This window comes from Trichoplusia ni, chromosome 11 (genome assembly GCF_003590095.1).
Source record: "Trichoplusia ni isolate ovarian cell line Hi5 chromosome 11, tn1, whole genome shotgun sequence".
In the NCBI taxonomy this organism is placed as follows: domain Eukaryota; kingdom Metazoa; phylum Arthropoda; class Insecta; order Lepidoptera; family Noctuidae; genus Trichoplusia; species Trichoplusia ni.
In genome coordinates, this window is record NC_039488.1 from 9,041,336 (window position 1) to 9,068,378 (window position 27,043).

Genomic DNA, 27,043 nt, shown 5'->3' on the forward strand with positions numbered 1-27,043 from the left:
TTGAGTCATCGCAGTAAAACTTTTTGCGGTGGACTTAGTATAATTACAAAATTCAGAATAACTACCTGTGTTTGTAAATACTTAAGACGTCGAGTTGCCTGTAACCATGTATAGCTTATAATATAGAACGTAGTATTTTATTTTGTTCTTATTTTTAGTATTTGTTTTCGCATCCAGTGCAGCGAAACGTACGTAATGGCAATGAGAAACTTTTGACTTCTATCTGTCATTGTCAGTCAATCATTTCAAAAAGCAAACAATCTGCGAAAATAAACTTTATTTTTGTCAAGAACTATCGGGGTTTTGTAGTAAAACAACTGGATAACTAATGTTTTGATAAAAAAAGATAGTGTTAATTAACAAATCAAATTAGTCTGCAAAATTCACAGGAAAAAATGAATAATAGTCACTGTCAAAGTTTCTCACTTTTGTGTGAAGAGCTTTGCAATCTTCTATATCTTAAAGAATATAATAAAGATAAAGTCAATTCCTTAATCGACGAGTTGAATGCTAGACCCTTTAAAGCGGAGTTATTCGCTCGGAAACATGTAAGATTTTTAGGTTATGCTTTTGTATAGTTGATAGCAATAATATAAATAAATATATTTTTATGATGTCTTTTCAGGATGCAGCAGCTGTAATTACAGCTTTATGTTTAAATGTTAAGCCAATAGATGAATTTTTGGCCGCGAAAACCTCACATTTATTAAATAGTATTATCACGAAACAAAGCTTGCAATTTGGCTCTGATTATTTGTGGAAAGTAATTTCATGGCATGTGGATTGTCTAAGAAAGTGTTCAGACATAGTTCTACCTGATATTCTTCATAGTATGCAATGCATATTGCATTATAATCCACAAGCTAGTCATAAGGTTTGTGTGTCCATCATGAACATCAGATCTTTTGCTTTGTCTTAAACTAATATTGTTGCATGAGCAAAATATGACAGTGCACTGGCATGCCTTACTGCCTGTTCTGGCATGGATTGGCTTTCCATGTGTAATAATATAATGCCATAAGGTAGTGGTAGGCATTCTGCAGAGTATCAGACCTTGTTAAACAATCTCCTATTTCTTTTGCAGTTTACTGAAGATTTAATTGGTAATCAAGGTTTACTCATAAAACTAATAGATCCAACAAAGAGTTCTCTTAGTACACAGAACCCATTACAAATATATTTAATATGCTTGAAATGTATTACAAGCATTTTATCGACTACAGATGAAATAAAGAATAAAGTATTGATTAGCAATGAATCAAAAGAACAGATTTCGCAAATTGTGACAAGGTTTCTCATGAAAGGATATTCAAAGTCTCAGGATGAGTTTTTATATTGTAAGGTTAGTATAAACATAAACTTTTTACTGCCAGGTTGGTGTGAGAATTTAAAATCATCATCGGCCTAGCCTTTTCCCAACTATGTTGGGGTCGGCTACCAGTCCAACCTGTTTCAGCTGAGTACCAGTGTTTTAAAAAGAGCGACTGCCTATCTGACCTCCTCAACCCAGTAACCTGGGCAACACGACACCCCTTGGTTATACTGGCTGTCAGACTTTTTCAAGCTTCTGACTACCTGTAACAACTGACAAAGATGTAGGAATAACAGTGGGTCCGGGACCCACAATTTAACATGCCTTCCGAAACACGGAGGAACTCGCTATGACAAAGATGGTCACCCATCTACGGACCAACCGCGTCAAGCATAGCTTAACCTGTGATCGAATCACTTATGCGGTTATAGCATGGTAATATGCAGGGTAATTAGTAGAGCTGCTTAGGAAAAGTTCAATGAAAAACAGATGTATAGTATAATATATGTATATTGTAGTGTATGTATATTGTTTTGATAAAAATAAATATAAACTAACTAACAACAATAGAGTTCATATAAATTCACCCTAACTTTTTCTCAATTGTCACTTTGGGGTTGAGATTTAGTTTTACTGGAATTAACTACTTCTTGTATGAAAAAAGTGTCAACACTTAAAAGCTTGATTATTAGAGTATATCCTTGACCCTTGCCCCAACAAAATGGCACCAAGCAATATGAAAGTAAGACCCATGAGGTGTCACAAGATAATCATAGTAGATAGTTTAAGAGTTTTAACAATAGCAGGAATAGGTCAGAATTATATATCTATCAGCAAATGATGATGAATCTTTATTATTAAGATATCTTTGACGGACCTGTTGGTCTAGTGGTTAGTGACCCCGACTGCTATACCGGTGGGTTCGATTCCCACCCAGGGCAAATGTTTATGTGATGAGCACGATCATTTGTTCTGTGTCTGGGTGTAATTTATCTATATTATGTATGTATATAGAAATATATAAGTATGTTTATCAGTTGTCTAGTACTCATAATACAAGCTCTGCTTACTTTGAGACTAGATGGCGTTGTGTAAAAAAAAAAAAAAATCTTTGACTGCTAATACAACTGACGCATTTCTACGTACTACTATCTACTTAGTCATTTTAAATTTAAATTCATGTGTATTTAATGTAAGCCTTTTTATTTCGTAAATGTAAATGTTGTGCATGCTTGATGTCAATCTTATGTATACTTGAACAAATATCTTATAATTTTTATTACTTTCAGGTAGTTATATCAGGTTTAAGAGTACTATCCCAGCTATATTATAATGATCCTAGTATCAGCATTCTGCTACCTGAAGTGATGGGGATCTGTCGCTATTTTGTACTCTATGGATTAGTGACCCAGCTCAGTATGCCTGAGAAGATAATGCCAGCACAGCAGACTATAGCAATGGCACCGGTTACGCATAACCCAAACCCTAAAGGAGGAAAGGTATAAAACATTTTTTTTAGACTTTAAAAGTTTTGGCTCCTAAATAAGGTCATATTTTTCATAATTACCTCTTGCATTGGTTAAGCGATTACTTTGAAAACATTTAACGTAAAGCTACAACATAAATGGACCGTTTTTATTTTAAATTGCCTATTCATCGTGATTCTTAACTATATATTTCAGAAACAAAAACTAAGAAAGCAAAGGAACAATGCAATAGAGAGTTTGAAGAAGGAAATACCAGTATCAGATCACAGCTTGATGAAAGATGTAGATAATTTCGAGAACAATGCTGCTTACAAACCTGCAAGTCGTAACTTCTTAGAGCCACAGAAAGGCAAGAGTTATTGGATGCTGACCAGCGACTCCGATATGTCTGATGTTGAGAATAGTAGAGAGGTGAAGCTAATAGCTCTACGGTCTAGAGTAAGACAAAGTGCCTCCAACTTATTTTTAGTTCTAGTAAAGGTAAGAAACTATAGTAATTATTGATTTAGAACTATGCTTTATCTATGTCCAAATGTGTTCTCAGATTGTCATTGGTTAACAAAAATTAAAATTAATATCACCATTTTAGTTAAATTGACTTAAATTTTCACAGTTTTTAATGGCAATATACCTTTCAGAAAACTGTGGATTATTTATTAAATAACATAATTCGTAATAGAGACATCAGACGTAATAGAGACATGTCGTGGGAAAATTAAATTATATAGTATATTAAATTTAACTTTTGCTTTCAGGTAAAAGAAAAGAAAGACATATTTGGTTACTGGTGGGCTCTGCTCCCTGACTCACCCGATCCTGCGAATTGGTCTGCATCAGAGGCCTCTAAGAAGACGCTAGCATATTGTGCGATTACTGATCCGATAGCTAGCAGTCGTGCAAGTGTATTAAGCGTTATTTTAGCGCTCTTCTCTGGCTCCAGAATGTATCTGTCTCAGGCGGAAAGTAGGTTAGTGAAATTGGTTATATAAAAAAATATTTCCATAAATATTACTTCTGTAGAAGTAATTATTTTGCAAATATAGTGATGATATCTCTTATTGATTTAGCAACAAGGTTGATGTTGCCTAAACCATTTTTTTTAAGAATTATTGAAATTAAACATATATTAATATCTAAGCAGAATACCAGCAATTAGTAGTTCTATCTGAAAATTACTCATAATGCCAAATTTTTATTCTTTCCAGTAAGAAAGAGACTACCTCCTTCATCCCATTCTCCGAATCTCTTGGTTACATGATCACATGTATGCATAAAGTGTTGAATAGTATCCTTGAGACCGAGAGGAGTCACGCCGTGATCATCATAGCTCTGAAGTGTTGTGCCGCCTTGGTACAAGCGACGCCATACCATAAGATGAAGGAAGGCCTTTTAAGTCAACTAGTTTTGTCTACTAGGAAGTTTTTGGTACATAGAGGTTAGTATTCTTTTTCCTACTAAAATTAAGCTTAGAATATCAACAAAGCAAAGTAAACACGCTAAAGAGTCAAATAGCGTGTTCAACTTGTTGTTTTTAAGCAGACCGTTTGTAGTTAGGTACTTAGTTTACCCTCTCTGATGTCGCGTAAGATGATAACGAGAGATTGGTGAAAATAGAAAAGGGGAAATCTTTTCCAGAGAGAGACAGCATAGCCAAACAAAAAATAAACTACTTACACGCACTACATTCATTGTATCTATCTCAAGCCATAGTTTCAGCATGTATCCATTTGTTTTTACTGTTTAATCTTTTTACTTTATTCATCACTATAACATACTGTAAATCTCCACAGATGTTACATTACAAGTAGGTGCCCTCATCACAATGGGATGCGTTCTCTCCGTCGATCCCAAAGTAGGCGAAGTACTCAAAGCAATAGAAAAGGACACAGTACAATCTAAAGAGTCTTCTACCACGAATTCTTTTAGAATATCCCACACTACCCACAAATTTGACACAGAGGAATGTGAAGACTTTGAAGAAGGATATTCTGATGATGAAATGTTTACTGCTGTGGAACCAATAGCGGTAGAAAATAGTGAAAAAGATAAAGAAGATAATCATTATTTCAGAAGTTGGATTTTAGACATTTGTTTCAAGAATATGGGATGGATCTTTAGAGGGAATCAAGTTACCGTAAGTTTTGGAGAGTTTACATTAGCTCTCCTCTCTCTCTCAGTTTTAGTTGCGATTTCGTGTTATTGTAAAAATAATCTCCGACTAAAATGGAAAGTTCAGGTTAAGTAACTAAGTCATTTAAAGCATCAACAATCTAAATTGCTATAAATACTTTACCAATAAAGCTTAATCAAACTCTTTTGTAATAATGTACTCTGGACATTATTTTCTAAACAGTTTTTCTTGCTTATTTAAAAGATATGTACTTTTGACTCCAATAATAAAATTGAAAATTGTAAACATGATAACAATTGGGTGATAGTAATTTGGTGCACAATAAAGTATTATGATGGACTTTACAATAATACACCAGTTGAAACCGGTTTGTAATATAAAAATCTGGTTGTTTTAAGTAAAACTGGAAACATATCTAGAAAACCAAATAATACTGGATATAAAACATAAAACATCATTTTGTTATTGTAAATATATTTCGGTGAAATACAAACATGATACTAAAATTCGCAAGTCAGTTAACATAATACCTAGTACGAGTGAAAAATATTTATAATGACCATAAACGCATAGTCAATTAACTTTTGTAAATAAGGTCTTATATTATAAATAATTATTTATAACTTAAGACAGTCTTTGTTCTTGGAAGCACAAGGCTTCTTTTGTACAATGTGCATAAAATGAATGTCAAATTAATCGACCTTACAGAACTAATATTATCTCGAATGATTTGTAAATTTTATAGTAATTCAATCCACTTATCAACATGCAAACCCTATAAAAATCTTCAATTACATTTACATTCAGCTTCGTATACATAGTAACATTACACATTTAGAAATAATACAATTCGTAAGGTGATCAAAATCAGCACAACTAGTCGTCAAATTATGAGTATTACTCAAATTGCACAAACATATTGGAGTTGTTATATATAGATTTGAGTTCAGCAAAACCTTCATGATTGTAATAACAACCATATCACTTATACCTTTGAAGTATCCAAAATGTGGAACATTATGTAAAGTGAGCTCTATCGTAATAGTCTTATGGTTCTCTTTTATAAATCGATAAAACTAAAGAAGGTGTGTGCGTTAACACTGAACCGTCTTTATGATATTACTTGTTAAGCCTATTTGTTTGGAATCCTCAGTGTCGCGAGTACGACTCGCACTTGACCGGTTTTTCCTTAATAAGTTTTATTGTCGATTCCTTAGATGAGGCTGGTACCTACTAGTTAATTCATGTGCATTAACTAAAATAAAGTATTTACTTTAAGAAGATTTATTAAGAACAACAAGCCAATACACATGACTTTAATTTTTTTACATGATTGTGTCATGTGTTTCCCCTTGGATTCTTCCTTCTTGATAACTCGTATACGCGTATGAGGTCGCGTTGTCCACCAGAGCTTTCCATACCGACTCTTTGGATACGGAGCTCTAATACCCAGATCCATTAATCATTGTTTTCAGAGAATCAAGCCATCAGCAATACCTTTAATCTTGGAATCACTTCAAGTGCTGTCAGCGATATCGTTCCACCACCTACAAGACCTCCTGTTCGACCACATTACTTTATTGGGAGATATTCTGAGTGAACTGCTGCAGCATGAGCATCAGGATGTGGTCCTGCAGTCGGCAAGGGCTGTCAGTATCATTGGCGATGCGATACAAAAATTAGGTACTTTGTACTACTATAAAAGATTCTTGTTTTTTTTTTGATTGAAGAGATATTAGTGAAGCTGGATTTATCTGGATTAGGTTTCATCCATAGGAACATTATTTTACAATGTTTTAATGGTTTTAATTGCATACTTGACATTTCTTTGGAAAATCAGAAAAAGTCGTCGTGTTTCTGATAAAGATATAAATAAACCTCGATCAAGGCGACCTCCGTGGTCGAGTGGCGTGAGCACCGGTTTCAAGGTGTCGCTAGCTCTGAGGTCCCGGGCTCGATCCTCAGTCGGGTCAATGTAAAAATTCACAATTTTACATTGTCTCGGGTCTGGGTGTTTGTGGTACCTTCTTTGTATCTGAATTCCATAACACAAGTGCTTTAGCAACTTACTTTGGGTTCAGAACAATCTATGTGATGTTGTCCGCATTTAGTAAAAAAAATACAAAGTAAATAAAATTTGTTCAGCTCATTTTCCCTAAAATATGAGAAAACTGCAACAAATTTTCAGGTACTATTTCCGATTATAAATTCATTTGAACTTACAGAACATTCAGATCAACCGCCTCCACTAAACCAATGTGTGTACATTTGGGAGAAGTTGATAACACCGCTGTCTACAGTACTGCAGTGCCATGAGAACTCGCCGTGTAAGCCCGTCGTCTGCGACTGTATTGCTAACATTGGCGAGAGGTCGTTTAAGGAACTGCCGGTAATTCAGAACATATTTTAACGCCATAGCATGTTATAATGATTCTGTCTTCATACCTACTTAATAGAGAAGTTGAGACATGTTTTTAATGTTCTCTCGTAATTTGTTTCCTTAACCCACAAACATGAAATTATTATGATGGACAGATGGACTTAAAAAAATGGTCGCTTTATATTACTTGCTAGACTTTTTACACGTTGTTACGTAACCAGTCCTAACGCCTAAACTTCAGTTTAACCAATTTTTATTGTGCAAAAGCACCTACTCAAGTCTATACTCAAATGTCTTCTTTCTATAGAGCTGATGCTGAAATAGATTCATAATTTTAATAATTAATTCCCAATATTTGTTCCAGAGACACCTGCAAGTCCTGTGCTGCACGTTGCTGATAGGTTCGTGCAGTGACGAGGAGGCCGCCGTCCGCGCCGCCGCAGTGCGCGCGCTCGCCATGCTCGTCATGTACAGGACTCTGAGAGATGTACGTTTATTATACTTGAAAAAATACTCATAAAACTTATGATATTTTAGTGTTTAATTTTATAAATCTCATTTTTGGAGGACAGTCGGCCTTGTCCTTTTTACCCAGTTAGACCAAGTCTTCGAAATCGGTTAAATGATTTAGCCAGTAAGAAGCTGGCAGAGTTATTTTTGTATTCATATTGCCAATATGGCATATTAATATCAAAGTGAATGTAAAGAAACTGCATACTCCAGTTATAATTGTTAATCGTAAGTAGGTATAATCTGGACGAGGACGCGTTTATGCAATCCACGAACGCTTGTCCTGAATCTGGAATCTGTCTTTGTGCATAATAAGTGAATGTTTGTTAAAACACCTTTTTTTTTTTCCGGGTTGAAACGCTAATGCCTTCAACCCACGTCGAGGGCACGACTTGGGGATATGTCGGACTTCCACCAACTAAAAACACCCCGGGCCCCTTCTACTGCTTTAGCCAGAGTCACGGGATCGCTCGCGCATACTCTGCGCGACTCTGGCTGGCTCTAGTCCTTTGGACTCCTTCTCAAGGGATGGGTGTAAAAAGCCCACCCCTCACTCCTCATAAGAACGGGTGCGCAGAGCGACGCGCCCGTCTCCTTCTTGGCCTGCTGGCTGATCGAGTGTCAGGGTGCCCTCCCTGCCACTCGCAGGCCCGACCTTACGGTTGTTAAACCCCCTGTGACACAGGGATTAAATTCCATAGGAAAACCAAAAAAGAAATATTTTTTCAATTGTTTCAGGACATATGTTTTGTTAGCGACTGTGGAGAGAACATTTTGCGAGCGCTGAAAGAACCTATGCTAGTTGTAAGGACTAAAGCTGCTTGGGCCCTCGGGAACCTCAGTGACGCACTCGTATTGAACATGTACGTATACGATAATAGGACATTAACAACTGGCTTTAGCTAAGTATTGCTGTGCTCAAATTGATATAAACAAACTTCTTCAAGTAATAATCAACCTTATAAGTCATTACAACGCACGAAATTGAGAAAAAAATCAGGAGCTAATCATGAAATAATTTTTCTAATCCCAATGTTTCAATAACGTCATCAGACGTACATATATTTGAAAACGTATTTTCTGGTCAAAACATAATACTCAGGTCAAATGTGAATTTGATAACGCTATATTTATTTTTTGTCTACCATCGTCATTCATCATTATGTTAGCATGCATTTACGTAACATAAAATCGTGATTAATAGTTGCCATGATTTAGCTTTTGAAACATTGTATTAATATTTAGCTTTGCTAAATTGCTGATCTAATCAGCTCTAGCTTCCATCAAAGTAAAGAAAAATGCCTGCTTCTTCGTCCGTGCGTATGTTGATTATAGCTGCGAAAACAAACATACCACTCATACTTCCGCTTTTATAAATACTAGTGGAAAAAATGATTGTAACAAATAAAATTTATTTTTCTCTTGACAGGGAGGATCCTGATTCCGATGACATAGACGATGACCTTCTAGTTCGCTTGTTAGAGGTCAGCATACAATGCGCAGTCGATAATGATAAGGTAATGTTGGGACATTTGACTACTGAAAATAATCTCAAATACTAGAACTACAAAAATAGTAATTCCTTATATTATGGTGGTTATTAGATGTGAATGGATCTGGGACTCTAATTATGTCATATATTTGCTATAGCTAAATCTATAATGCCTCTTTGTGTGAAAGGCTACTCGAGCCTTCAATTAAATTGTCGCTAATTTAAGGACGTGACTTTAAGTGGAAGCACACGATCCGTACTCACGATGTTCGAGATCCAGTACGCAGACATACATATCCATCGTGAAACAAAAAAACTATGGAAGTATAATATTCACTAAACTTACGTGAAGGAATATGTTACTAAGCTATTGTCAGCAAACATTTAGAATTTAGATGTATAAAACAATGGGCCGTGTAAGTGTCAATCAGTACCACAAAAATGGACTTAACTGCCTTATAATAAGAGTCTTACAGATGTATCGGATGATTAATGTATTTCTGGTCATCAGCAACATAGAAACCTAATCAGCATCCGCGGGTCAGTAAACCGCGGCACGAGGTTATAATCCGCACGTTGACAACCGCTATCACCCACTTTACAATACTATCACTATATAAACAAACTTATCTAAGTCAATGGAAAGTTACACCCGTTATCTCAGCAGGATGTGAGAGTTTTATCTAGAAGTGTATCAGGCCCCAAATCTGTTCGAAAGATTGCGTTTATCTGTCTATTGTATTGATAGATTGTTTAAGAATTTAGGTCAAGGCTAAGCGGATTTCTAAACGTTCTTATGGCCAGAAATGATAAAAGAAAACCACTTCATGTATATTAATAATTTGCTGACTGGTGTAATACTCAAATAACGATGACTACATTTCCTCTTCAATTTAACGCTAAGTTCAATGAAATCAATGAATTGACAACTAAACAATATCGCATCGTTTAACTGTACTTACATAACTATTTAACAACACAGGTAAAAATGAGCGCGACTCGCGGCCTTGGGAATTTGTTGCGGTTGATAAAAAACGAGAATTTATTGCGAAATTCGCAAATAAAGACCTTATGCGAAACGGCAATAGGGAAGCTTTTAGATTGCGCATGTAAGGTGAACAATATGAAGGTGCGATGGAACGCTTGCTACGCTATGGGGAACGCGATGAAGAATGAACAGCTCTTCACTTGTTTTAATGGATGGCAGGTATGAATTATATCTTGGACAGTACCTGGATACTACACTTTTTGTAAGTCATGTGATAAAATATCAGCGAAAAATTGCTGGAGAAAAATCACTTTTTTCAAATCATCCTTTTGCAAAAAATATCTATTTACGTACATATAGGACTAAAAAGAACACAATTAATTAATTAATATCATTATATTTACTGCAGGACAAGTCGAGAAATGTAGTATCTGTCCCCTTCATCTTATTTGATAGGCATAATGCAATTTAACATTCTTTTCATGTATCTCAGGGCAAAGTATTCCCAAACTTATGCACCTTAACTCAAGAGTGCAAGAATCTGAAAGTGCGTATCAACGCCGCGGCCGCGTTGCGTGCGCCGCAAGCTCGCTCGCACTACGGCGAACACTACGCGCTCGTGTGGCGGGGATTACTCGCTGCCATGGAGAATGCTGCCAACGTCGATGACTTTAATGAGTATAAGCATAAAGATAATCTTATTGAACAGGTTTGTGATACATTCATTAGATACTCTAATATTAAGGCACGAAGAAATTTAAAGAATTGAAAGACTTTTTTGTTGCTGTGCTTAAGTTGTAAAACCAACCTAAGAATGTGTTTTCGATGTCAATATTGAAAGACTTATATTTGAATTAGTTTAGCTTTATCTGGAATATTAAACAGAAAGGATTCATACAACATTTATCTAATTAACTTGATATCCGACCACCCAGGCAGTAACGCTTCTGTATGAATAACACCTTTATGCCAAGGATGTAAAGTTGATTTTCGTTATCATACCTGTATAACAGTTACTTGATCGTTATCTATTGTTTCAGCTATGTGTGACTCTTGCCCATCTCTGCTGCCTGCTGACCCAAGCTGACCTCTCCGACATCCTGGACCCTCTCGTCTTCCACTACGACACGGCTAAAGCCTTATTCACACAAGTATGCCACAAGCTACCCCCAGAGAACGCGTCCTGTTTGCGGATCCTTCAAGCCGCGAAGTACGTTACCGTTGACTTGACTACAACTTCTGATCCACAGATGCAATCTTTGAGCATGTTACAGGATATATTTATATGGGATATGTGAAATCCTCATTTGTAAAATCTCCATCGTAGATTTTAGTGAGGTTATTCGAAAACAGTTCTTATGTTTATGTATATACGGTAGTTTTTACTCCTACTGCATTTTCGGAACAATAACATGCTAGTGCCTCAAATCAAAGTACAGTTTATCTCAAAATAAGAAGAAGGTTGTCTGAATTGAATCCTTAATGAGGTAAGATACGATTTATTATTGTAGGTAGATAGATTTTTATACATTTAATTGTTGTCGTTACAAGTCTATGACGCAAATTAATCTCCGTAAAGTTCTTCCGCAGATATTTGTAATTTATGAACGTAGAATTACTCGTTTCACGTATTTGTGAAGTAAAATTTATATCTACATAAAAATAAATATACTGAAACTAATATTAGCCTATAGTATTGTAATTTAATTGTTTAAGTAACTTCTTGAGCGACTTAGTCGATAAATTAACGCTTTTACTTGTAAGCCTATAAATATTAACATTAAGAGTCACGAAAAATATTGTATTGAAGATTAATATTTATATGTAATTATTCAAAAAACATTATAATTTGCTTTTCTTCCCGCCCCTAAATATGTGTGTAATAAAAACAGGTACAGTCAAAAAAATAAAAATACCATGCTTTGAATATACCATTATGCTATTGAATACACGCACACACGCTTACCTTTCTCATTGCGCTTTATTCAAAGCGACAAGAACTTTATTAGTTTCAAAAAATACTTTTTTTCTGTCTGTACTATATGTGCATGGTCGACGCGTGCCGACTCAAGTTATGTTATTAAATACAACAAGATCTATTACGTTTAAATATATCATATCCTGATAACTCTTGAACTCTATTAACATTCAACGCATTTTTGCGTACTTCATCCCTATACATCACATAGATGAGTAGTTTATAATACGCAATAAAAGGTACGAGGTTTGTTTAGTGAGTAAACAAACTTATCATGTTCGTTTGTCTGTATTTAAGACAAATAAAACGGTTTTCTTAAAACAGCCGTTACATAATTGGTGAAACTATAATGAGGCTTATTTACAATATTTAACAACTCATAATTTCTTCTTCTGTTGTTCGTGTTTTTCAAAACGATAAAGTTTTATTTATTATTTTTATTGTAAATGGACACAAGAGTATTATGTTCCCTGGTTAAGTGAATTAAGAAAAATGTGTAAATATATATTTAATTCTTTCGATAAAAATGTACACATCAATCTTATAAATTATAAAAGTATGTTTATTTTTTTATTAAGGCTTATTTATTTACTTTTGTATAAAAAATATGAGCTAAAAAAATGTTATTGAGAAGAGTTTTAAATTATATTTAATTTATTTCTATCTTTTTAAATAGCTTAGATTATTTATAAAAGAAAAGAATTTTAAGGAAATTTGTCACGCAAAAAATAACTATAAAATGACATGATCGGTAGGTTAAAATGGACAAAGTCATGTAGAAATAAAATCATTTTTTTATCGCAGTTTTTCAAACATCATATGTAAGTAGCATTTATAATATTATAATAAACAATACGCAAAGCTTATGAAAATTGTTTTTTTTTTTATATATAATATATATAATTATAGGGTTATTATCATTCCGTCTTACATTGCCACTCTCATATAAGTTCCTATATTTAATTCATAAAATAAATAATTATATTTATAATACTCGTGATAATGATCGAAAAGTAATCAAAGAACATATTAATTGCTGAATTTTCATATTCATTGGTGTAGGTATTTCATTTAGTTCATACACGAGTTTTATGCTGCTTTAGGTTAATGCTATGCAACAAACCGATTGTCATTAAATTGCATTTTTAGAGCAATCATAATAATACAACAATCTTTTTCCTATATCCGGACATTTTTTGCAGCTTACTACTTAAATTAATTATTTCGTTTGATAAAGATAAAATTTAAAAAAGTTCTTATATAGAAAAAGGTTCTGATCCAAATAGACAGGTTCTTTCTACACTTTTAAAACCATCATAGAAAAATCTATAGTTTTTATCAATCCTATGTGCATCATCATCGAATATGAGGTGCTTTTTTTACTAACAAGGAAACTTAGGTAGCTCGTAACATGTATGTTTATTTGTTTATCAATCGTATCGGCGTCTCGTACAGGATAATATAAGCAGTTGATACAATTCAACAATGAATGTGTTCGTTCATTCAAAGTTATAGTATGGTGTACTTATGTTGGCAGCGTTTCTGTAGCTATTGATATCCATTGAAGAACTCACAAATACAACATAGTGGATAGTGTCTTTCGATCTCCCTTGTCTATTGGGTAAGATCTGACCTGTTCTGTCCAAATCTTTTCTGAATTTCTTCACCCTGGGGCGAATGGAGAAGTATGACACTGTTAATGTCGCAAAATTGCAGAAGAATAATAACACAGTAAAAATAATAATTAATTTTAAATTTCATTTTAAATTCAATTTCTCGACAAGGCCTCTGCATGTTGAACTTTTGTCTTCGTGCATGCCTTTAAAGCACCGGAGTTCCCATGAAGTTAAAGAAGACGAAGATTCAAATAAAGAACATGTCACTTAGTATGCACGTTCACAAAAGCGCCAGCTTTTCAACGTTACGAAAAATATTGTAAATTGATAAACTTTTGGAAATGTAACCTTCCTCAAGAAAGTATCTCCCTAAATATTAAAGTATTTTAAAATCCTTGATAAAACTAAAAGAAGCAAGACTTAGCGAAAATCGAAGAGAAAAGTCATATTGCCCTTTTTATCACTGCAGTTATCGTCCGGGGAGCGGCTGGATACAATTTGTCTAAAAATATATGAGCAAACCTATGAGTCATCGACAAGTTATACACAGACAGACAGAAGTTTACTCGCGTATATGTTACATCATTACTCAGCCATGCAAATAAAAGCGGGTAAAATTCCCCCGTGGCTTCCGATACAATACCAATAGTTGTCTATTGTTTGCCTTACGAGTGGAGGAAAAAAACTTAATCGAATTTCGTACCTACTGTTTCATACTTTCTGGAAATCAATGACCCTATCTGCGAAACGTGAGGACTTGTTATCATGACATTTCGTGGTCTTCCAATCTTTATCTGGTCTTAATAAACGCGATATTGACCTTATTAGTCTAGAAGTTAAATGCTTTAGTAATTCACTTTGATTTGTCTCCTGATAAAGCGGGACGCAGATAGTACGCCGTCTTCTTTTCACAATCTGAAAAGACCTGCTTTTAGAGGTGATAGGTCTCTAGGGGTTGCCAACTATACTGTTTTAAACAGTATTATACTGTTTTTCACTAAATTATACTTTTTACTGTTTTACAAAAAAAAAGTATACAAAAATACTGTTTTCAGCATCGAAGCAGACGCTCAAAAATTTTTTTTGTCAGACAGAGGGCGCTCACTGCGCGCTCACTGCTGCAGCTAAAAACAAATCAAATCACACTAAGTTTCTGAACGAATCTGTCACTGTCAGTGTGCCTACTGTCACTGTCAGTGACAAATATTCAAGACTGTCAGTGTCATGTCATTCGTGTATGTTACAATTACTACTACGTTAAGTTCGTTATCAATATTTAACCGTTTTTTTGTGTGGAGTGAACCCTGTAGTGATAAGCTTAGTGTACAAAAGATGGAAAGTGATAGTGACACTACTCCTACAACGCCAAGAAAGAAAGCCAAACTATCGAAGGTAAAGCAAAAATATAAGCACGAATGGGAATGCCAATATGACTGGTTAACGAGTGATCCACTGTGCGAATATAATGCTAAATGCAAAATGTGTGCTTTAACATTTACAATTTCTCACGCAGGTGTTGGGCAGGTTCGGAACTTTCGTTTGCATCTTGCTTGATTTCCACTTATCAATTTTTGCTTAAATAATAAGATATTTTAGGTAACTATTTTACTATATTTCGTTTCCGTTTTTTTAGGTTAAACAACACTTGACCAGCAAAAAACACCAAGCAAAAATGGAAATGAGAAAATCTAGTGGATTGTTACAAAAGTTTTTTCCTAAAACTTCTGCTTCTACATCAGGCTTGTCTTCTAATGAAGATACCAAGTTAGCAGCGGCTGAGTTAGCGATGACATACCATACTGTCAAGCATAATTTATCATACAATAGCCAGGACTGTAGTATCAAATTAAATAAGATTATCTATGTTGATTCCAAAACAGCCACTAACTTACGATTGGCTAGGACAAAAATGGAGGCATTAGTGACCGAAGTTCTTGGCCCACATTCCTTGCAGTCTGTTATTGATCAGTTAAATAAAGACAATGTATTTTACTGTCTGCAAACTGATGCCTCCAATAAAAAAAATATTAAATTGTTTCCTCTGGTAGTTCAATATTTTACCCCTAAAAGTGGAATACAACAAAAATTAATTGATTTTTATGAAAATCCAGATGAATCTGCCAATGGTATGTTTTCAGCAATTAAAAACTCCTTAGAGTCTTTGGAACTTCCTTTCAGTCAAATATCTGGTTTTAGCGCTGACAATACTAATGCAAATTTTGGACATAATCATTCATTATATACAAACATTTTAGAGGTTATTCCAGATTTAATAAAAGGAAATTGTCATGCCCATATTGTACACAATTCAGTGAAACATGCTATGAATTGTTTAAATTATGACATTGAGAACATTATATTAAAAATCTATAGCCATTTTTCTGTGTCAGCATGCAGAAGAGAAGAATTAAAAAGATTTGTAGCACTTGCTGAAGGAGAGTTTCATGAAATAAAACGACACATAGGAACTCGTTGGCTGTCACTTTTACCAGCGATTGATACAATTTTGCTTAATTGGATACCAATTTGTAATTACTTTGTTGATTTGGATGTTGACTGTCCAATGGTTATTCAAAATTTATTAATGTTAGATGATAATGTTAAAAATAAAGTTATTTATAGTTACCTTCTGTATGCTAGTCATATATTAAATGTTTTCAATAAAACAATTAAGAAATTAGAAGGAAATGATGTAACAATTTTAGATGTTTATAACACTATGACTGGTTTAAAGACTGAGCTAATTCAAAGAAAAAATGATAATTATTTTGGCCATGAAACAAAAAAAGTTTTAAATACCATTAGAGAGTCTTCCCAAGAAGTTTTTAATAGAACTATTAATAACTTTATACTTTTTATTGAAAAGGCTAATTTGTATTTAGAGAAATGGTTCGATTTCAGTCAGACTAATTGGCTTTCTTTAATTAGCTGTTTGTCATTGAAGTCTGCAGTGACATTTGATCATTTTGAGAAAATTATAGATAATCTAAATTTATATAGACTCAATATTGGTATGGATGATTTATATTCAGAATTAACAAATTTTAAAGTAATTTATGAGAAAATATCAGAAGACAAAAATTTTACTGAAATGAGTACTGGCCAAAAATGGAGCCATTTATTAGTTAACACTGCAGAAGAATTTAAAAACATTACAAAAATAGTCTCATATCTACTTTCTGTTCCCGCCACCTCAGCATTTACTGAAAGAGTTTTTTCAGTAATGAATGCTAAGTGGCGGGATGATAGAAACAGAGCATCCATCAAATTAATAAAAAACGAGCTCCTCATTTATTTTAACTTTGATATAAATTGTGATGAGGCATATGAAATTTTTAAAAAGATTGTGAATTAATACGTTGTGCGAGAAGCTCAAAAAAATATGTATTAAAGCAATAAATAAATAAAATACTGTTCGTTTTTCTAAAATACTGTTTGATAATCTTCATAGACCTGAATATACTTTTTTTCTTGTAAAAAAAGTTGGCAACCCTATAGGTCTCCCTGATTAGTTACACAGTTTTTTAGAATAAAAATGTAGCTTTTCACATGCCATAGGTAGTTTTTTGAATCCCGATTTAGTAATTCTGCTGATTTTATGATTTTACACCTTCATTGATTTGCGGAATAGAAAGTAGGCTAGATACGGTAGGTACAGTAATTTTTCATGCTGATATGAAAAAGTTATTACACAATGTTACTCAAGCGAATTCGTTGTAACTTTGATATAAATACCCAGTTTTAGCTTGAAACCTTTCCAAGTATTTATTCTTCAAAAAAAGTTAGATATTACTCTCTTTGACTGTCGCAACTCAATACTGCCTAAACAAAACTTTTATGTTTTCTCTCTGAACTTCGGAATCATGTCTAGCACGTGTTCTGATGTTTATACTTTCAGATCGATATCACGTTGTCTGTCTGGAAAACAATGTGAGATTTAATCATAAAGTAAAATGATACATTCCGTATTCCATTATTTATCAGAATTACACATCAATCTTTTAAAGGATAACCTATTTCGTTTACGTCTTGTTTTGATGTTCGTCGTACTTCATAATTATGTGCATTTTTATCCACAAGGCTTTCTACATAGCGTTGTCAAAACAAATATACTTGAACTATAATTTGTGGTTTCTTAGGTTTACGCGAATGTTAGACATTGAAATGAAACTACTTTTAGGGATTTTATCGCGGTTAATGTTTGATTTTAGTTCCCGACCTTTCGACACCTTTGCAGGTATCATGGTCACGGGCAGTCTGCAATAATTTGGGTAAATATGACGGATAGTGCAATTACGCAAATCTGACTTACGTCAATTCCGCGTTCCTACTTACATTATATCCAGCTTTACAGGGAAAGGTTCTGAATTATCTTCATTTTTTTAATTTATTATCTTTTTTTTTACCTTTAAGTTGAACTGGCTACATTTGTCCAATGCTAGTTACACGGATTTTCACTATCGCCAACGCTATGTAGTTTCCAAATTGCCTGTTTTGTTTTTGTTCCGGTTTACTTATTCATCCTGATAAAGGCGTCGACATAGTATGCAGGGTCGGGTCAATGTGCTTGTCTAATAGATTTAGGGTGGACAGATGATAGTAGCATACGTCATACAGCCTTTGATTCATCAAGAAATATTGAAGTCACATTCAGTCGAATACTTGTTGTCTTGTTGCTTTTCAACCTAGCATAGACATTGCAATTCATTTTCAAGATCATATTTAATGAAAAATAACGATTTTATGTTAGCCATTAATAATATTCATATCCCTCTTTTATTACCAATTCGTTTCATTATATAAGTTAGGGCTAAAAATATGCGAGGTTGTTATTAAATATCTGCTATGAAATGGCTTAATCAGTACCTAAAGCAATTAAATGCATTTTAACACGTTCGTTAATGATTACCAGCTCTATAATTAATATATACCTACAGACAATTACTACTCTCTACGTATGATTCATAACATTAGCGAGCAGCGTACTCGAAATCTAAATAAAATAATCCTAATAAATGTGTTGACTAGTGTTTTCCGAATAGTAACCGATTGCCGAGTGGTTGAACTCCTGATAAAAATAAACGCCTGTTAAATATACAATTTATTTTTAGCGTGTATATTTATCCGTTGACCTCAATAGATTCCTTGATTCGCAGTTGACTCAGTTGATAAATCAGACAGTCGTCGAAGCAACTAATTTCGTATGGTCGGGTTCGAAGCCGCATAACGTCGCGGCTTCGTATAAATTAAAGTCCGCCTACGCTAGTGGTCTACACGCTTCATGTGAAAACCAATTACAATTATCAAAGTAATATAAGAGCTGATAATATCCGGATTTACTAATTAAGTCGAGTTTCAGGGGGCATTGACGCAAATACAACACCTCTGATATAAAGGTTATATTATATCGATGAGCTAAAATTAGGAATTTAATAATAAGTAAGAGTAGAAGTAGTGTAGGTGTCATACCTACTGATATTAATTCGTTATTTGTTTACACTGTGTCTCGGTTATTTTTTTGCGCTATATTTATCTGGATGTACGTCACTACGTTTGTTGCAAGACCCTTTGACCTAGCATGCCAAATAAAGGTGACTAAATGTTATGTTATATTTTAGTCGTACCTAATAACCCCATGACTGATAGTGATGATGTATGCAAGTCATCCCACATCAACAAGAGTGTTGCCGTTTTACATAGAAAAGAAAGAAAGGTAAAAGAAAACTCACTCTTGTTATTCTGATCGCCGAGAGTCCAGCGTAACCCTCTTTTCCTATAGCCTAAACAGTTGATCTTTACTCTATACTTCTATACTAATATATAAAGCTGAAGAGTTTTGTTTGTTTGACCGCGCTAAACTCAGGAACTACTGTCCAAATTGAAAAAATCTTTTTGTATTGAATAGACCATTCATCGAGGAAGGCTTTAGGCTATAAATCATTACGCTCCGACTTATAGGAGCGAAGAGGAAAATGTGAAAAAAAAAACTGGGCTGGTAAAAATCATAACTTATATTATTACCTTCTACCCACGGGGACGAAGTCGCGGGCAACAGCTAGTGTAAAATAATAGTGTACAAATGTTGTCAGTTTTCAAATTTATAAAAGAGCTCAAACAGCATAATACAACGGTTTTTTTGTTTATGGATATGAAGTACCGATATAAAATGTATGTAGAATAGAACACTGTTCCATTAAGTTAATATTAATGTATTAAAATCCATTTATGTATAAGTTACGTAAATAATGTATTCGACTGCATATGCAACGCTTTGCTAATGCATCAGAATTTCGCAGTTATACTAATACCTATCTGTAAGGCAGAGGTAGCAGAAGCATGAACTATAGCGTATTTGAGGTGAGAATCGCCGTCTGTCGTTACGTTCCTACTATTAAAAAATATTTATTTTTCTAGATGGTTTAAGGTCTTCTGGCACTAAACCATATTGATATTTTAATTATTGCCCACGCAAAGAGAAAATCGAACACGGTATTATTTTATAAAACACAATGGCTATACCTAGGACTCGGCAAACATAGTGTAGGACGTCCTCAGTCACGATGGAGTGATGATCTACGCAAAATGGCTGCCAGGAACTGGTTGCGAGCAGCCAAAGATAGATCTCGATGGCGTGCAATTGGGGAGGCTTTTGTCCAACACTGAACGAATATGGGCTGATGATGATATCAAAGTCTTCGAAATTACGCTGGTTTTACGACGAGCGCGCCCCTGTTTCCCTAGGGAGGAGAAAACGGATAAGATTTACCTTTCTACCATCAACTAAACTATTGTGGTAAAACTTGTGTTTGTTCCAAGAATTTCCAACCAATGTCAAATCAAACAATATAGTCAAAGGCTTCAGGTTCAAGTTTAACTAGAGGTGACACGACACACGCCGCTAATTCAGTATCGATTAGAGATAGAAATGGTAGATAGGTGCATTGTGATCGATCCGTCGGCCTTGCTTTGAATTATTAAACCTTCTTGGAATTTGATTTACAAGGGTAGGTACATAGAAATATAGGACTTAGGGGTATTTACGTAGTCTAGTAATAAAAGCAATGCAGTGCTGTTATAATCAAAACGGACGAACAAAAGAAAATATTAGAAAAATGCTTAATTTTGTCTTAATGTTCTTTTACTTCCGGAAAAAAACCACATTTATCGACTGAGATTCTTTAACGCGAGAACAAATGTTGTAAAAAAAGCCTTAATTAGTAAGCAAATACAAAGTAAAAGCCTATTTAGTTCAGTCTTAAACGTAGTTGGTCATTTTTAAACAAAGGTTTAAACGGATACTTCAGAATTCTTAAATAACACGACACTATCACGTGAATTTCTTCTTTAAATAAATATAATAGATTGAGTCAGACCCCCAGCGGCGACCTACGTCAGTCATTTAGACCTTATCGAAAAATACGGATAATTGACACTGATAATACTAAAAATATAATAAACAATGGAATTTTACATTTGCTATTTTGTTCTTTGTAAGATCAACTAATGATGAAATAGTTTTGATATTTGTGATATTGAATAGGCGCATCTCTTTTTATAGTAGAACTCTAGCCTTTTTTTAATCCTTTTAATTATTCAGTTATCTGTAGTGTAATCTGTGCTTTAGTCATTTTTTTTTTTTTAAAAAACGACTCCCGCACTAAGAATTTTAACCCTTGTGTCGCGGGGGGTTTTACAAACATACAAATCACATGTACAATGACACCCAGACTCAGATCAAGCATTTGTGGATCACACAAATACTTGTCCTACGCGGGGATCGAATCCGCGACACGACACGCACAGTGGATTTGGCGTGGTGACCTCAACCACTCGGCTATCCGTGCAGTCATTTTGCACCTTGATTCGGAAAATAGGTCATTTCAACTATGGTAAAATGATAAATCAAATGTTTTTTCCTGATTTTATGAAGGTTTATATCGCTAAATAGATTCAAGGAGACAGTTTATTGCTTTGGGTAAAATAAATAAGTCCCTTGAAATATATTTAATATGAAAGATTGACCTTGGCGTGTCGAAATATGTTTGTTTAAAGTCTAAACAATTAATTTTTATGAAAACGATTTTCTATATATTTAAAAAAAAAGTCAAGTAGCAACATTAGTAAGCGAAAGCGACGGTAGAAATTACTCAAGTATAATTGATATGAAGTTTCTATTCCATAACTCACGACGCTATGACATACCTTTGAGCGGATCGATCAGCATTAAATATTGAAAAATACCACTTTATTTGGAGGCAAGAAACCAAACGCGAAAACTGGCAAAGTCTTAAATGATTCAGAGTTTGAAAATAGTAACCAAAAATGATAAACTACTTTGTTCCGCAGATTCTGGATCCTACATTTTGCTATAAATTATTGACGAGCATGTTTTTGGCAAGTCTCATGAAGTTGCTATTACCACGTGTTGGATTTAAATTGTGTCTAGTGAAGTAGTAGGTGTGTATCGTATGGTTTGGCACGTGCTAACATTTGTATAATACATAGAGTTGGCATCGTGAACACATCGTCACCGTGGCTCTATTTACATTACTTGTAAATACTATTAGACTTTTATATTGGAATGCTGAAACTGGATATCAACCGGATTCCGCTTACAGATGGACGAAATACAAAACTGACTGGCCATGGAAGTCTACCGTAGCCATATTGTAGTGGGTTGTTAAGTAACAAGCTGTAAAGAGGTTGGGTTTAAAAATATTTTGACCAGCAAAGCAATGTTTTCAATGCGAGAAGTTTTTATACGAAGTTTAGAATCTGCCTACCCCAAGAAAGCACGATACAATTTTCTCACGAACTCACAAGAGGACGTTAGATTTTAATACAATTAGTAGTTCGATGTAAATGGTTTGCATTCATAAAAAAGAGACATGTATGTTTGATAAGGATTCACACGTTGATCATGCAGGGTTCACGTGTAATGTCTGTGGAAGCTGGAAAGTTTTGGTTCGTTTGTAACCGGCGCATACTCGATTTAAGATACCACACCTAATTCATCTTTCACGACTGTCTAGCAGTGACTGACACATTATCAACGGCGATAAACCTATCTAATCAGTTCATGGTGGTTTATTTATTTTCCTAAACATTTACTTTAGCATTTCGTTTTGTATACCAACATTGGGTCAGGAATTTAGCTTGAACATTTTGCAGACTTCGTTTAATTGAAACGAATTGTTGATTGGTTTATGGAAATTGCTGTGAACAATTTGTTTCTGGGATCAAAAATAAAATCTGTAGGCATTTGAATAACATTGGATGTAGTGTATAAGAATCGGTACGGTCTATACGTTTAGTCCCTTGCAAAAAATAATGAAATAGCCTTTAAACATTTGAGGCTTCAATGGATAATGCTCCTTAAGAAGTGGATATGGAATTTTCCTTACAGATGGTTAACAATAGATTTCTTTGTAGACCCTAAATAGTAAACATTGTGCTAGACATTACTATGCTTAATAGTTAGTATACTTACCCACTGTTTAATTAATGTAGACAGACATAACTCAATGAACAATATTAGTTATTGTTTCATAAGATAAATGAAGACTAATGACTGCTTCATTGATATTAAAAGTCGTCTATGAGTATTTTTATCTTCTGAAAGAATAATTCGTTAGGTATAAAGAAAGAAAACCATGCCATACATTGCGGATTGGCCTTGGATAATATTGATTTATATTATGAGGTTTTAAATGGAATGTGAGGAGGTGGAAAAAAGGAGTATTTTATTTCATCAAAAAATCTCCAAAAGCGGTGTATTTTCTGGTGTCTGGAGAAATTCCGTTCAAAGTTGGTTTTGTTTTGAATTTTCCATCCGGTTTACAAAACCTAGATTTTCGAGCTCCACTTTAAATTAGTCAAGACGTAAAATCGATCACGAAAATGTTGAACTAGTAAATATACTGGGAAGTTGGAAATATGCCAATGAAACTGAATATTGCAAGTTTTTAATTACAGCATATTTATAATAGACGAGGAATGCTTCTGCGAAGTTGAATTATGATGGACAGCGCGTGTTTACAATTTATCTAACATGACTTAAAAAACGGGAAATGCGTATTTTCTTGTTCCCAGTTATTTGGAGAAGGCGCAATATTTATTTTTGTTTAACTGATTCCACTATAGTGACGTGTAAGGGGGCGTATTACGACGTTTCAAACCATTCTATTTCTAGAAACAGATGGGGGTAAACATACCTCCGTTGTATGGAATAAGAACATGATTAAAATATCCTTAGATTCTGTTCATGTGTATTAATCTCTCTCTTTGTTAAACTTAAGGAAGGTTAGGATTTCGCCCTATCCGTGAACTTAAAAGAGAAAAGATTTATCGTTTTAATATGTTTTGTTAGATTTTGTAACATTGCAACCTAAAGACGATTGAAAGATTTCGGCTGATCTGTACACTTGTGCCCCTTAAAACTTACGTCACGTCGGTGTGTTGGCTAATAAAGTATGCCATACGTTAAGCAATAGTTCAGCCAAGCTATTGCTAGAATATTCTTGTACCAATGTGATTCCTATTGATGGCACATTAATGCCTTTTTTCCGGTTGGAAAATCATGATACCCTCCGCGTTGAGTGAAGCGGATGGCAATGTTAGACTTTTACTGATTAAAACCCACCCACGATCCTCTTTTCCCTTTGTGTACCGGGACCAAAGCCTTTCGGATAATTCCGCTGGCCCTTAAGGCATTAACCTAGACTGTATGAAACTTTAGGAATAAAATCATAAAGAATATTCCTAGATTAATGTTGGTTCTAGTTTGGTAATTGTCATAATACATTTTGGGTTAATTATACCTCTATTGTTTTACATTTTCCAAAGCGAGTGGGCAAAAATCTTTCCATTCTACTCTCTAGCTTTATGCCAAGTGAGGAGTGGATTCACAGATCTCATATACAATTGAAATTCCATTGATTTAGGCAAATGCCGTTCAGGCAATATATTAAAATTAGTTCTACATAAGTTTACGTTAATATCAATTGTTACGCTTAAATACGCAAATTACCTATTTAGTATTCAATAGTTTCTTATGGAAAACCAGTTAGAATAATTAGCATATGCATAGATATATGTATAAGCAGGATCTTATATTTAAAGAACGTGACGTTTTGTAATTATTTTACCTGTGAGTAACGCAAATAGTTACATTAACTCACCCTTTCTGGCTACTTAATTACCCCTACGTATACACCAACACCTTATAATTAAATCTTAGTTGTAGTTTATATAAAAGATGACACGATTTTTCTAAATCAAATATATTGACAAAAATAAACTTTGCCCAATAGATGGTCATTTCCCATACTGCTTTAAAGATCTAACCTCTACCTCAGCCGATCCAAGAGTATTTAAACTTAATCATTTCTTCGGGAACATTCGGCTGTCTATAATCGTATTTTAGAGCTACTACTGCTGAGTCTGTATACCAAAGTCGTTAAGTCTACAGAGCATGATTATTAACGGTGTTTGTTAAACATTGACTTCTGAGAACCACGTTGGTGTCAGCTTATAATCCGAGGTGAAGACGACGCGTCGCAGCGTAGCCGCCGTCGCCCACCTCGTAACGTGATCCCCAGAATTGATGACATTTAGCAAAGCTGAAACAGTAGTATAACACCCACGTCCTATATTTACGAATATACTTAACCCACTTATGTAAAATTTATTTTATACTGAACCGGACAGTACGTTCTCGAATTTTCAGGTTTCGAGTAATGTTGGTATTTCCGTTGGGTGAGTTACGTGCAACCAACAGATCGTGATGATTTAAATAACTCCGACTGATCCTACATGGTGAAGGCAGTTTATAAGAATTTCCCCGAGAGCCAAAAGGGCCCATCTGAAATGGAGTCCTCTCCCACAACTACAGCTACATTTAACAACATTTCCGCACAGGATCTACAAACCCAGATATACATTCTTGCTAGTCATAAAACCCATGAGTGGGTCGCACGGCAACAGTAAACAAAGAACTAGGAAATAGTTAAATATCAAGTTATTCGTAGAAAGTCCGAGCGAGAGCTCAAGAATTGAACCGCCGTGATTGAAGCATGATTCTTTAATTTTGGTCAAATAACTTCCCCTAAATTGCCTTTTTCAGGAATAGGATAATCGGATAAATATATTATCAAATACAATTTGCCTAATTTCGAAGAAAGGCGAGGAGGTAATTTAAGCAATTTCATACGAAAGGATTTACATTCGAGACAATCTAAAATTATCCTGCTTGCTGCAACGCTTTGCGGAAAAGATGGACAAAATGGCGGTCACCTAAGTATACAAGAATGTTGTAAAATATGCCGACGACGGTAAAGATACTTCTTGTCATTTACAACGTCTTACGAATGTTTTTTTAGCAGCTGTAATGAGATTACTTTTACAACTGTCTTTTAATAACGTTAGCGTAGTCTGGCGTGTATTGTTTTTTGTCTGTCCCACGAGATTTGTGAGTCCAAAGATTTGTTTTATAGCACGCGGCAGTGAGATGCAATATTTTATCATTGTTTGTTTTGGTTTTTATCTTAAGCTCTGTCTTAGATTCCATTGATAAGCTTTATTGACATAATCTTATCGTTTCCTTGTGAATTATTTCTTGTAATTAGTTAATGATCGTAAGAATGCAGGTAATTAGTTAAACATGTATTTTACATAAAGATGAACCAATACCAACTGTCGGATAAAAAAATAAAGAATCTTAATGGGTTCTTAACCTCGTTTATAATTCCAGTTATTAATGGCAAACAATTAGGAAAATGATAACGGGTTAAGTGAGTCGTCAGTCAATGAACATTTTAATGACTAAAGCCTTTAATTTTCTAGACATAAATCTCGACAGGTAGAAGTACGTGTTTTCCGGTCACGTTTCAATGCAGTATAAATGTGATCCGTCGGCATAATACGTACTTTAAACAATTTCAATATTAGTTTTATTTTACACTAGCTGTTGCCCGCGACTTCGTCCCCGTGGGTAGAAGATATAAGTTATGATTTAGATATACCTGCCCGGTTTTTTTTACATTTTCCATTATATCTAAGCTCCTATTAGTCGCAGCGTGATGGTTTATAGCCTAAAGCCTTCCTCGATGAATGGTCTATTCAACACAAAAAGATTTTTTCAATTTGGAC

The 27,043-nt window shown here is 34.4% G+C and overlaps 2 protein-coding genes across 3 annotated transcripts; both read left to right on the plus strand.

Annotated features, from left to right (window-relative positions):
• The first annotated feature begins 37 nt into the window (after positions 1 to 37).
• On the plus strand, positions 38 to 12,852 carry LOC113499079 (HEAT repeat-containing protein 6). Of its 2 annotated transcripts, XM_026879422.1 has the most exons (16): positions 38 to 548; positions 626 to 874; positions 1,085 to 1,342; positions 2,602 to 2,811; positions 2,995 to 3,279; positions 3,555 to 3,766; positions 4,005 to 4,234; positions 4,590 to 4,933; positions 6,406 to 6,613; positions 7,156 to 7,319; positions 7,675 to 7,797; positions 8,559 to 8,683; positions 9,250 to 9,337; positions 10,295 to 10,519; positions 10,794 to 11,009; positions 11,341 to 12,852. In XM_026879422.1, exons 1-16 carry the CDS (start codon positions 396 to 398, stop codon positions 11,596 to 11,598), a joined length of 3,348 nt encoding a protein of 1,115 aa, XP_026735223.1. In that variant the 5' UTR covers positions 38 to 395; the 3' UTR covers positions 11,599 to 12,852. The 2 variants fall into 2 exon arrangements, with proteins under 2 accessions (XP_026735223.1, XP_026735224.1); XM_026879423.1 differs by lacking the exon at positions 626 to 874.
• Positions 12,853 to 14,885: 2,033 nt separating this feature from the next.
• LOC113498800 lies at positions 14,886 to 16,804 on the plus strand. The gene is made up of 3 exons (XM_026878944.1): positions 14,886 to 15,286; positions 15,528 to 16,493; positions 16,796 to 16,804. The coding sequence occupies exons 1-3, from the start codon at positions 15,119 to 15,121 to the stop codon at positions 16,802 to 16,804; spliced, it is 1,143 nt and encodes a 380-aa protein (XP_026734745.1). The 5' UTR covers positions 14,886 to 15,118.
• Positions 16,805 to 27,043: the final 10,239 nt, after the last annotated feature.

Bases quoted from the DNA above. Each gene is read 5' to 3' on its own strand.
- LOC113499079 (XM_026879422.1), top strand. From the start codon at position 396: ATGAATAATAGTCACTGTCAAAGTTTCTCACTTTTGTGTGAAGAGCTT. The intron at 875-1,084 runs GTTTGTGTGTCC...TTTCTTTTGCAG, and splicing joins ATCCACAAGCTAGTCATAAG to TTTACTGAAGATTTAATTGG. The intron at 11,010-11,340 runs GTTTGTGATACA...CTATTGTTTCAG, and splicing joins AAGATAATCTTATTGAACAG to CTATGTGTGACTCTTGCCCA.
- LOC113498800 (XM_026878944.1), top strand. From the start codon at position 15,119: ATGTCATTCGTGTATGTTACAATTACTACTACGTTAAGTTCGTTATCA. The intron at 15,287-15,527 runs GTAAAGCAAAAA...CCGTTTTTTTAG, and splicing joins AGAAAGCCAAACTATCGAAG to GTTAAACAACACTTGACCAG.